The 12,012-nt window shown below is 40.1% G+C and overlaps 1 protein-coding gene across 1 annotated transcript in view; it reads right to left on the reverse strand.

Annotated features, from left to right (window-relative positions):
* Positions 1-5,358: 5,358 nt before the first annotated feature.
* Positions 5,359-12,012, reverse strand: part of UBE3B (ubiquitin protein ligase E3B) — a 35,689-nt gene continuing 29,035 nt past the window's right edge. The window contains exons 25-28 of the mRNA XM_072147423.1: positions 8,269-8,451; positions 7,065-7,176; positions 6,882-6,974; positions 5,359-6,773 (exon numbers count right to left, since the gene is read on the reverse strand). Coding sequence (XP_072003524.1) covers positions 6,582-6,773; positions 6,882-6,974; positions 7,065-7,176; positions 8,269-8,451 — 580 coding nt within the window. The 3' untranslated portion in view covers positions 5,359-6,581. The remainder of the gene's footprint in view (positions 6,774-6,881; positions 6,975-7,064; positions 7,177-8,268; positions 8,452-12,012) is intronic.

A 12,012-nucleotide genomic window follows, 5' to 3' on the forward strand; every position in this document is an offset into this window, starting at 1 on the left:
GGGACTGCCTGTAGTTTCAGCTTAAAAAAAAAACCCAAATGTGTGTCCCTTGTTCAGGTTTTCAGATATTTTGATGTCCAAGCGGTAAAAAAGAGGAGGAGCAGCTTGTCTCAATGATATGTTCTCACGAGACTACATTAAGAAACTGAGAGCGGTTTCCCATGTGGTGTTTATGTCCCGTTTTTGTTGCGTTTTTAAACGCACCCAAAACGCAAGTGGGAGGGGGTTTGACCAAAACACATATGCGTTTCCAATGAAACGCAAAGAGATGCATGCATCTAATTGGAAACGCTTATGCGTATTAACCAAACTCCCTTCCATTTGCGTTTTGGATGCGTTTAACCCCTTAACGCCGCAGCCCTTTTTTGTTTTTTCATTTCCATTTTTCACTCCCCACCTTCAAAAATCTGTAACTTTTTTATTTTTACACGTAAAGAGATTTGTTACGGCTTGTTTTCTGTGTAACAAATTGCACTTCATAGTGACTGTATTTAACCCCTTAAGGACGGAGGGTTTTTCGGCTAATTTCTCGCTCTCCAACTTCAAAAATCCATAACTTTTTCATTTTTACGTGTACAGACCTGTGTGAGGGCTTATTTTGTGCGTAACAAATTTTACTTTCCCGTAATGTTATTTATTTTAACATGCCGTTTACTGCGAAGCTGAAAAAAAATTCCAAATGTGGAAAAATTGAAAAAAAAACCGCACGTGCGTCACGTTCTTGTGGGCTCAGTTTTTACGACTTTCACTCTTCGCTCCAAATAACACGCCTACTTTATTCTTTGGTTCGGTGCGATCGCGGTGATACCAAATTTATATAGGTTTTATTGTGTTTTAATACATTTTCAAAAATTAAACGAATGTGTACAAAAAAGAAAAATTTTTTGCCATCTTCTGACGCTAATAACTTTTTCATACTTTGGCGCACGGAAATGTGTGAGGGGTCATTTTTTGCGAAATGAGGCGACGTTTTCATTGCTACCATTTTGAGGTCTGTGCGACATTTTGATCATTTTTTATTTCATTTTTTATGTTATGTAAAAAGGTGTAAAAGTCGCATTTCGGACATTTGGCCGCCATTTCCCGCCTCGGAGGTCACCGCCGGCCATAACCGTTTTTATATTTTGATAGATCGGGCATTTTGGGACGCGGCGATACCTAATATGTCTGTGATTTTTACTGTTTGTTATGTTTTATATCCGTTCTAGGGAAAGGGGGGTGATTTGAACTTTTAATATTTTATTAATTTTTTTTATTTTTTAAACTTTTTTTTTTCACTATTTTTTAGACCATCTAGGGTACATTAACCCTAGATGATCAGATCGCTCCTACCATATACTGCAATACTACAGTATTGCAATATATGGCGTTTTTGCAGGTCTTACATTACAATGAGCCACTGGCTCATTGTAACGAACCTGCATAAACCATGTAGCCTCGTGTCAAGAGAAGACCCGAGGCTACCATGGTAACCGATCGCCGCCCCCCGATGACGTTCGGGGGCGTGGCGATCGAAAAAAAGATGGCGGCGCCCGCGCGCCGCCGTCTTTTAAACGCCGCCCGCGACTTTGCGGGCGGCGTTTAGAGGGTTAATAGCCGCGATCGGTGCAAGCACCGACCGCGGTTATTAGCGGTGGGGGTTTTGTGCAAAATGCAAAAACCCCCACCTCTGTATGAAGAGGACTCAGCCCGTGAGCCCTCTTCATACACTCCTTATACCTCTGCGCCATAGAGCTACGGCGCAGAGCGTTAAGGGGTTAATATTCCATGTTGTGTACTGGGAAGTGAGAAAAAAATTCCAAATGCAGTGAAAGACCGCATTTCCACCGTTTTCTTGTGGGCTTGGATTTTACAGCTTTCCCTGTGCTCCCCCAATGACAGGTCTACTTTACTCTTTGGGTCGGTCCGATCACAGGGATACCAAATTTGTATAGGTTTTATAATGTTTTCATACATTTTCAAAAATTAAGACCTCCTGTACAAAGAAAAAAAATTTGATTTTGATATCTTCTGGCACGAATACGTTTTTTGATACTTCGGTGTACGGAGCTGTGGATGGTGTCATTTTGTGCAAATTTTGATGATGTTTTCAATGCTACCATTTTTCCGACTGTACAACCTTTTGATAGAATTTTTTATATTTTTCAAAATGGCAAAACAGTGCCATTTTTAACTTTGGGCGCTATTTTCCGTTACAGGGTTAAACACAGTGAAAAACCATTATTATATTTTGATAGATCTTCCATTTTTAGATGCGGCAAAACCTAATGTGTTTATGATTTTTACTGTTTATTTATATTTATATTAGTTCTAGGGAAAGGGGGGGGTGATTTGAATTTTTTAGTTTCTTTTATTATATATTTTTTCTTTACTTTTTATTATTTTTACTATTTTTCAGACCCCCTAGGGCAGTGATGGCGAACCTTTTAGAGACCGAGTGCCCAAGCTACAACTAAAATCCACTTTTTTACCGTGAAGTGCCAACATTGCATTTTAATCAGTAATTTAGTGCTACCTGTTCTTCCACATCTTTCAATCGTATTAATTCCTGGGGCCACTATTACAGTTGAAAGAAAGAGGGCAAATTCAGACCAACATTGTAGCTTCTCTACAGGGTCTCTCTGTACAGGAAGAATGGTGAATCCAGCAGGAAGACCTCCAAAGATAATGCAGCCCTTTCCACACCTTCTCACTTTTCCCACAGTTCCAAACAGCCAATGAAGTGTCACTTTAAAATAGCGCTGAGAGCAGCATCTCTTAAGTTGCCTGGGACTGCAGGAAGATATGGCGGATTTGTTTCTTTCTGGTGAGCTCCGTCCTGGGTTGACAACCTGAGTGCCCACAGAAATGGCTCTGAGTGCCACCTCTGGCACCCGTGCCATAGGTTCGCCACCACTGCCCTAGGGTATTTTAACCCAAGGATGTCTGATTGTTCCTACCATATATTGTGATACTACAGTATGGCAGTATATGGGATTTTCCTCTTAATTCATTACAATGTGCAAGTTGCACATTGTAACGAAATGGTTAAAACGAGACAGGCTGTCATGGCAACCGATCGCCACTCCCCGATGACATCACAGCCCACACCTCAGTCAAAAAGGATACCACTATAGGACAGGTCCACCAAACATAGAGGAATGTGTCCTCCTTACCACAACGTCGAAAACATAAACCATCAGTGGAGAATCCAATGTGAAGCAGACGCATCGGCACACGTGGCGTTTGGATGCATTTTCATTGTGTTTTAAAAACGCATTAAAACAGCTTAGAAGAGGTGATTTGCCTAATAACATTACTGTTAACATTTGCTAAATGCATCATAAACACAATGTTAACGCATTGTGTTAACAAATGTAAACAGTAATGTAATTAGGCAAATCACCTCTCCTCAGCTGTTGTAATGCGTTTCAAAGGCAATAAAAATGTAGGCCAAAACACGTGTGAGTGCACCCTAAGGGTGAAGACACATGTGGCGTTTTTAGACCGTTTTTGGGCGGTTTTTAGTTAGTGCGGCCTAAAAACGCCACGTGTGTCTTCACCCTAAGGCTATCTTCACATGTTACATAAATGGTTGCTTTAGGTTCAGACTGGCCCACCGGTGGCTCCAACAACTGGCACTGCTGCAGTTTTTGGGATTATATTTTATGTATCTGCAGCAGTGTGGTCAGTTGTGTTTTAAGGGGTAAATATCACTGGGACATATCTGTCATCAGATTATGATGACAATAAACGGTAAGGCAGGCCATCTGCACACGATTGTTGTTTGCAATGTCCGCAATCTGTGGCTATAATGGCCGTATTTGTGGGCAGCGTGTAATCCATATTAGGCCCATGTCATTGTTGTATGTCCACAAATGTTGCAGTCCTTTGATGTCTATGAGACAAAAACGGCCGTAGCACCGGAAGTAAAATGATCATTTGCAGTAGGGCTAACTGTGGTATTTTTTGGTGCACAGTGTGGAGATGCGCTCCCAGGAGATGAAGACATCTGGCGGAAAATGCTATAATAATATGCCACAACAGAGTACCGTATATACTCGAGTATAAGCCGACCCGAGTATAAGCCGAGCCCCCTAATTTTACCACAAAATACTGGGAAAACCTATTGACTCGAGTATAAGCCGAGGATGGGAAATGCATTGGTCACAGCCTCCCCAGTATATAGCCAGCCAGCCCCTGCCCCAGTGTATATAGCCAGCCAGCCCCTGCCCCAGTGTATATAGCCAGCCAGCCGATGCCCCAGTGTATATAGCCAGCCAGCCCCTGCCCCAGTGTATATAGCCTGCCAGCCCCTGCCGGACAGATCGCACAGAAGATATATAGGGGTCGCCGGAAAGGTGAGTTTAGATATATTTATTTTTATGACTCGAGTATAAGCCCAGTTTGGGGTTTTCAGCACATTTTTTGTGCTGAAAAACTTGGCTTATACTCGAGTAGTTAGCATGCAATTGTTGACCCAAAGAAGCAGTTACCTGTTAGAAGTGTAGTCACTGACTAACCATCTAGATTGTGAGACTCTCAGCCTGTGCAATGTAATTTACAGCATGCCAAAGGTTTCCTTCTCCATGTGGTGTGGGAAGCCTGGGAAACCATAAATCCTCAACATTTATGCCTGGACATATCATCCCTGCAACCACTGTCTTCTGGAGCTGTGTGTGGCGTCATTATTTGCAAGATGAGCTGACATTTTCATTACTACCATATTGAGGACTGAACCTTTTGATCACTTTTTATAAAATGGCGAAAAAGTGGCATATAGGACAATTGGGCTCTATTCTCCTTTACAGGGTTAAACATCAGGAATATCGGTTATTATATTTTGATAGATCTGGGATGTGGCGATACCTAACTTATGGGGACTTTACTCATTATCTATTACAATGCGCCAGGATTTCAGGTAATTTACCAATATACATATGCTTTCTTGATATGTAAAGTGAAGCCTCCTGTGTTTTACCTCATCAGTCAAACATTCCTGGCCATAAAATGGCTACAGCCCTTCCATCCTTATATGAAACACAACTCAAGCACGATGGGGAGGAGTAAATCCGAAAAGCAAATGTGTTTGGACCTAAACGCTTGCATTTGGGAACTAGCACCACATGTTTTGCCTTGTTAAGTGATAAAACTGTGTTCATAGTTGCCTAATACATGCATTTAGGTCTAAACACATCTGAGTTCCTCCTCCCTAATGTGCTTGAATTGGGCTTCAAAACACAATTCAAGCTCAACATGTGAATGGGGCCTCATGAATAAGTCATCATTTAGGTATATTCCACTCAAATTGTAGAACAATTAAACAAACTATGATCAATGAATTAAAGAAAGAAAGTACAATATTCCATTCAGCAAAGAAACACTTGATAGGGAATAATTTATTTGTATCCATTGAAGCAGTTATTTGCAGAGGGAACTTCCCTTTTACACAGTAAGAGGGCACCCCAGAATATATTGCTGGACTTCTAGAGCTCGATGATCTGAACCATCTTCCTCTCTCCAGTATTATGGAGGGACACAGTAGATTATGATGGTGATGAAGGATCATAGGACATACTAACACGACAATGTCATTCTTCGCTTTACATAAGCTTAAATTAACATTAAAAATAAAACCAAATCACAATGCCTATACACACGCTCAAATAAAAGTAATTTGGTCTGTGAGGACACAGTGGTGTTTAAAACAAAATTTCATGGGAACTGTTAGACATAGCAATAGGACCGTATATTATATATGTAGACATTTGGGTCTTTATTCCGGGTTTAGGTCTGCAATTAGAAAATAACCTTACTTCTGGTGCATTAAGCTGTTATATATGTGTACACAGACATGTTTCTATAGATGTATATTGTCTATATAGACACGGTTTACACACAGTGAGATGGAATGAGGGGGAGGGCAGTTAAGCTACTAAGATTTTAATTCCTAGTATCCTAAGTGACTGCTTGGTATCAAAGAGTCACTTCTAGTGTAAAACCCTGCATGTTCCTGCCTCCATAAAAAGAAAAAGAAATGTGTGTGTCTCCATAAAAGAACAAAAACTGAAATATGTTACATCTGTACAACCTATGAACACAAGATCATATACTATATGAAGTTTTTATATACACTGGCCATTCCAGGGGGGAAAAGGTGTTGGTTCTTCCATAACTGTATGGCTTTAAAGATCCTTCTGAGTACTCCAGAATGTCTTCTGGTCTGTGCAAATAGGCAGAAATTGCAGAAAAGATACTGTATGTCCATAGACTTATTATGCAGTCTAAAGTCTAAGCTTTGTAACATTGCTAACTAAAATACATTTCTTATCATGCACCTTACACCAATCTATGAAATCCTATCTGGGTGAAATCACTGGTTACTCAGTCAAACACCTAAAAGGATAGGATCAGAGGATCAGTCAAAGGATTGTGCTTTGGAAATAAGTCAACATGTTTGCAACCAGATGAGTTGACCTAAGAATTGGGCAGAATATGGGGAACTTAATATTTTAGTGCTTCATATATGTAAGCCGTCATTTCTAATGCAAACATGTTAATAAAATGCTCCGGAGAGGTAAAGGACAGTCGATCAAAAAGTGCTATGACAGTTCAAAGCCTGTGTTCATGCTGATGGCATAGCGGAGCTTCTCCCGAAGGATCCCCTTCTTGCTGTAGTTGGGAAGTTTTAGGAGGTTAAAGCAGGTAGAGGAGGTGGGGAGGCGGCCCCCAGGTTCTTTCTTTCTAATTGTAAAAAAGCCACGTAGAACGCTACCCAAGGTGTCCCCTGTATCCTGTAAAGAGAGTAAAAAAAATTGTTAAAAAACAAAGGGTTGTGTGGAATCAAGGTGAAGAGCAAGGAACAAAAACCAAAAATAAATGGTGACTTATGAGGCTCTCACCTGATCGTCTGACACCTCCACACAGCGAATAGAGAATGGTGGTTTGAGATAGGCAAACCCTAAAAGAGGAGGTCGGGAGCAGCTAGTAACAAACTGAGACAAACACAAAAAAGAAACCTGTTATATCAATATTTATATAGGGTGGTGAACATTGCAAACAAAGAGGGCAAAGGATGATGTCACCTTTAGAAACATGGCTTTTTCCTCCGAGTTAAAATCATTGGCTAGAATATCCCACAGCCAGACAATGACCCGATGACTGCCATGGAACCCTCCATAGTACACAGTGTGCTTCCTGTTACAATAAAAGACAAAATAAGATTTATTTAGCAAAAGCTATAAAAAGAACAACGCATAATGGTCCCTATAGCCCACATGATAATCAACTTGGCCATAGAGTATGTCGCTTTGTATATATGCAATGCCACAGTGGTTTACATGATATATTAACCTTTACATGTAAGCTTTTGTAAAGACCCAAGCTATATCAGTCCTGAGCGTTAAAGTATGGAGGGGAACATTTTTGGAGCACTAGTGGGGCTCTAATACCAAATTGCAAAATAACAAAATGAATTGTAGGAATAAATATTTTTTGTTACAAAAGTGGATAATATTTATGAAGTAAAGTCCTTGATGATGCGTTTCGGGTCAATGAAACCCTTTCTCAAATACCGGATAGAAATAATACAAACTCAATCCAGGTTAATGTGGTACAAGTGTTGGATTGATAATCTTGTAGGTTATGTGTCCTGCATCATAAGTTTAGGTTTCTTGGCCTGAATGCAGGAAAATCTTGTATTGTGCCCCATAGGGGTTGCTGTTGGCTGTTCAATCCCAAGTGTGGGTGCATCCCCCTCTTGCCCAATTTCACAGGCCCTTATAAATTCAGGCTTAGTTGCAGGCACTGAGTGATGAAATAATGTCACCCTCTAAGTCTCAGCATTAATCTCTAGATACTCCAAAAAAATTAGCTCTGCTCTACATGTGACCATATTTTCCTCTGCTGTGACATTCCTATAAATTGGTCATTCTGTCAAAATTGCCGAAAATTAATACTAATGGATATTCCTCTAATCTGGCACAGGGAAACAATCCATTATGTGATATAATCCTTATCACTCCTTTCCCCCCTGTGTATATGTATGTAGGATGTGCCAACACTCCCCCCAATGTCTATGTCGGCATTTATACACACATTTGTAGATTCATATTTTTATTGGATTTAAATAGTGATGAATTCAAACCCGTATCATACTTTAATAATTATGGATTTGAGGCAGATATGTAATGTAAGCAAAACCTCTCTAGGAGATTCATGAAATACATTTGGCATAAAATTCACACTTCAAATACATTATCTCATTACACCGTAAATTATTTAACTCACTTGAGGTCATCCAAATCAATCTCTGCATTGTCCCCTGATATAAGGCGCTGCAGCTCGGGAGCTGAGAACATACGTATCCACTCAGGCCGGATGATGGAGCGGAAACCACTGATGAGAGCAGCTGTTTGGTTCTTAATTTGTGTGTGCATGCGGAAGTGAGCCATAAGGTGAATGTAACTGATCCTGAAAGAAACACAGCGCTGACTGTATATATATATATATATATATATATATATATAATCATTGACAAGTAGTAGTTAGAAAGAGAAGTAAAATACTACTACCGTATATATTTGTGTATAAGCCGAGTTTTTCAGCACAAAAAATGTGCTGAAAAACGTCCCCTCGGCTTATACACGAGTCAATACAGCAGTCATTCAGTAAAAATTACTTTAAAAAAAAAACAAAAAACTTATATACTCACCCTCCGGTGGCTTCAATGCGCAGCGCTGCTCCCCCGATGTCCGCGCGGCTTGTCTTCAGGCTTCTGTGCCCGTCTTCTTTCTTCTGCTCGTCGAAGCCATTGTTTTTCAGCAGCGGTGCGTCATACTATGCGCCGGCCCGGGAGAGAGCAATGGTGGCGCCCAGCAGAAGAAGGAAGACGGGCACAGAAGCCTGAAGAGGAGCCGCACGGACATCAGGGGAGAAGCGCTGCGCATTGGGTCCACCGGAGGGTGAGTATATAAGTTTTTTTTTTTTAAAGTAATTTTTACTGACTGACTGCTGTATTGACTCGCTGGCTGTATACTACTGGGGGCAAGATGGGCTGGCTGTATACTACTGGGGGCAAGATGGGCTGGGCTGTATACTACTGGGGGCAAGATGGGCTGGCTGTATACTACTGGGGGCAAGCTGGGCTGGCTGTATACTACAGGGGGCAGGCTGTATACTATAGGGGGCTGGCTGGCTATATACTGGTGGGGGTCTGTGACCAATGCATTTCCTACCCTCGGCTTATACTCGAGTCAATAGGTTTTCCCAGTTTTTGGTGGTAAAATTAGGGGCCTCGGCTTATACTTGGGTCGGCTTATACGGTACTAAAATAATTTATATATTTACAGCACCTGATCGCTGGGGTATTTCCATTACAGCAAATTAATGTAATTCTTTTTATGATAAAAAGTTATAACATTTTGCAATATACTTTATGTATCAATTCCGTACAGTTTTCTAGATCTCTGCTTACTGTCATTCTATGGAAAGCTTCTATGTTTACTACTACTGGATAGAAATCTGACCATGGTCACACAGGTGCAGGGCTCAGTAATCAGAGCTGTGTGATATAATGAGCCATGCACCTGTGTGACCATGCTCAGATTTCTGTCCATTGGTAGTAAACATAGAAGCTTGCCATAGAATAACAGCAAGCAGAAATCTAGAAATCCTTGAGGAATTGATACAGAAAGTATATTGAAAAATTGTATAACTTTTCATAATAAAAACAATAACAATAATTTGCTGAAATGGAAATACCCCTTTAACCCCTTAATGACCGCCCTATCGGGTTTTTACGGCGGTCATTAAGGGTACTTCTTCTGATGCGACGCCTTTCTACGGCGGCGCATCAGAAGAAGTTTTCGGGACACCGGGTCTCGCTGGTGCCGGTGTCGGGCTGTGATATCACAGCCCAGACCCGGCACTAACACCCGGGATCGGAAAAACTCCGATCCCGGGTGTTTAACCCCTTGCACGCCGCGGTCAAGCATGACCGCGGCGTGCAAGTGTGTCCCCCGTGGATCGGACCCCCCCGGTGTGCTTACCGGGGGATCCGATCCCTCCTGCCGCTGCCCCGGGTTCCGACGAGTGACCCGGGGCTGTCGGCTCCTCTTCTCACCTTCCTGGCAGGACCCGGCTGTAAGTAACTGAGCATGCGCAGCATGCTCAGTTACTTTCACTATACACTGCAATACAAGTGTATTGCAGTGTAAAGGCTTGAATAAGCGATCGGATGATCACTTATTCAAGCCAAGAAGTAGAAAATGTAAAAAAGTAAAAAAAAAAAAATTTAATCTTTTAATAATATAATTAAATAAATAAAATAAAAGTCCCATAATCTCCCCAGTAACACATAAAATGCAAATAAAGTATATAAAACACAAAACACGTACATATTTGGTATCACCGCGTCCGTATTAATCTGTAGAATAAATCTAAATCAATATTGAACCCGCTCGGTGAACTACGTAAAAAAAAAACTCGAAAAACTTCCCATAATATACAATTTTTCTTCAAACACCATCACAAAAAATGTTCTAAAAAGTGATCAAAAAAAGTTACGGTACCTAATATGATACGACTGAAAAGAACAACTGTTTTCGCAAAAAATAAGCCCTCAACCAGATCTGACAACAGAAAAATACAGAAGTTATGGCCCTGAAAAGTTGTCAATAGTAAAAACAATGCGATTTTCTCCAATATTGGTTTTGCTCAGGAAAATTGAGCAAAATAAGAAAAACTATATAAATGAGGTATCACCGCATCCGTATTAATCTGTACAATAAATCTAAATCAATATTGAACCCGCTCGGTGAACTACGTAAAAAAAAAACTCGAAAAACTTCCCATAATATACAATTTTTCATCAAACACCATCACAAAAAATGTTCTAAAAAGTGATCAAAAAAAGTTACGGTACCTAATATGATACGACTGAAAAGAACAACTGTTTTCGCAAAAAATAAGCCCTCAACCAGATCTGACAACAGAAAAATACAGAAGTTATGGCCCTGAAAAGTTATCAATAGTAAAAACATTGCGATTTTCTCCAATATTGGTTTTGTTCAGGAAAATTGAGCAAAATAAGAAAAACTATATAAATGAGGTATCACCGCAATCGTAGTGAACCAGAGAATAAAGATAAAATATTATTTTTTCGTTACGGTGAGCGGGGGGGCGGGGGCGGGGGAATGCTCACAATCCAAAATAAAAATTGATGATTTTGTTTGTGTCCCCCTTGAAATAGTTAATAAAATCTCATGAATAAGCTTTAGACTCCCAAAATAAATTATTTATACATTGTATCTCATCCCATAAAAAATAAGCCCTCATATGATCGCATTACCAAAAAAAAAAAAAAATTTATAGGTCGTACAATGTGACAATACAAATCTGCTGTGGACGGCGCCTCCATTCATTCTATGCTCGGCCGTGCGCCCGTACAGCAGTTTACCACCACATATGTGGTATCAGTACACTCGGGAGGAATTGGGCATCAAGCGTTGCAGTGCGTTTCATCATTTAATTTATTCTGAAAATGTCAGTTTTGGCCTAAATGAATGTATTTCCAAAAAAATTTCATAGTTTCTAAATCGCAGGTCCATTTTTTAACCCATGTGAAACACTTAAAGGGTTAATGGACTTAATAGAAGTTGTTTTACATATGTTGAGGGGTGAACTTTCTATAGTGGGGTAATTTATGAGGTTTTACTATTATTTAGGCCTCTCAAAGTCACTTGAAAGCTGAGTTGTCCCTCAAAATGTGAGTTATGGCAATTTTCATGAAAATAAGAAAAATCGCACCTAAAGTTCTGCACCTCATAACATCCTAGAAAAATGACCGGAAGCATAAAATATCATCCCAACATAAAGCAGATATTCTGTAAATGTTAATTATCAAACTTTTTGGGTAGTTTTACTTCCTGTCTGGAAACCAGAACATTTCAAACTTGGAAAATGAAGAATTTTTACAAACTTTTGCCAAATTTTCACTTTTTTTCAGAACGAAACGCAAAACTTATCACTTAA

The sequence above is a fragment of the Engystomops pustulosus genome, chromosome 1 (genome assembly GCF_040894005.1).
Source record: "Engystomops pustulosus chromosome 1, aEngPut4.maternal, whole genome shotgun sequence".
Taxonomy (NCBI): Eukaryota; Metazoa; Chordata; class Amphibia; order Anura; family Leptodactylidae; genus Engystomops; species Engystomops pustulosus.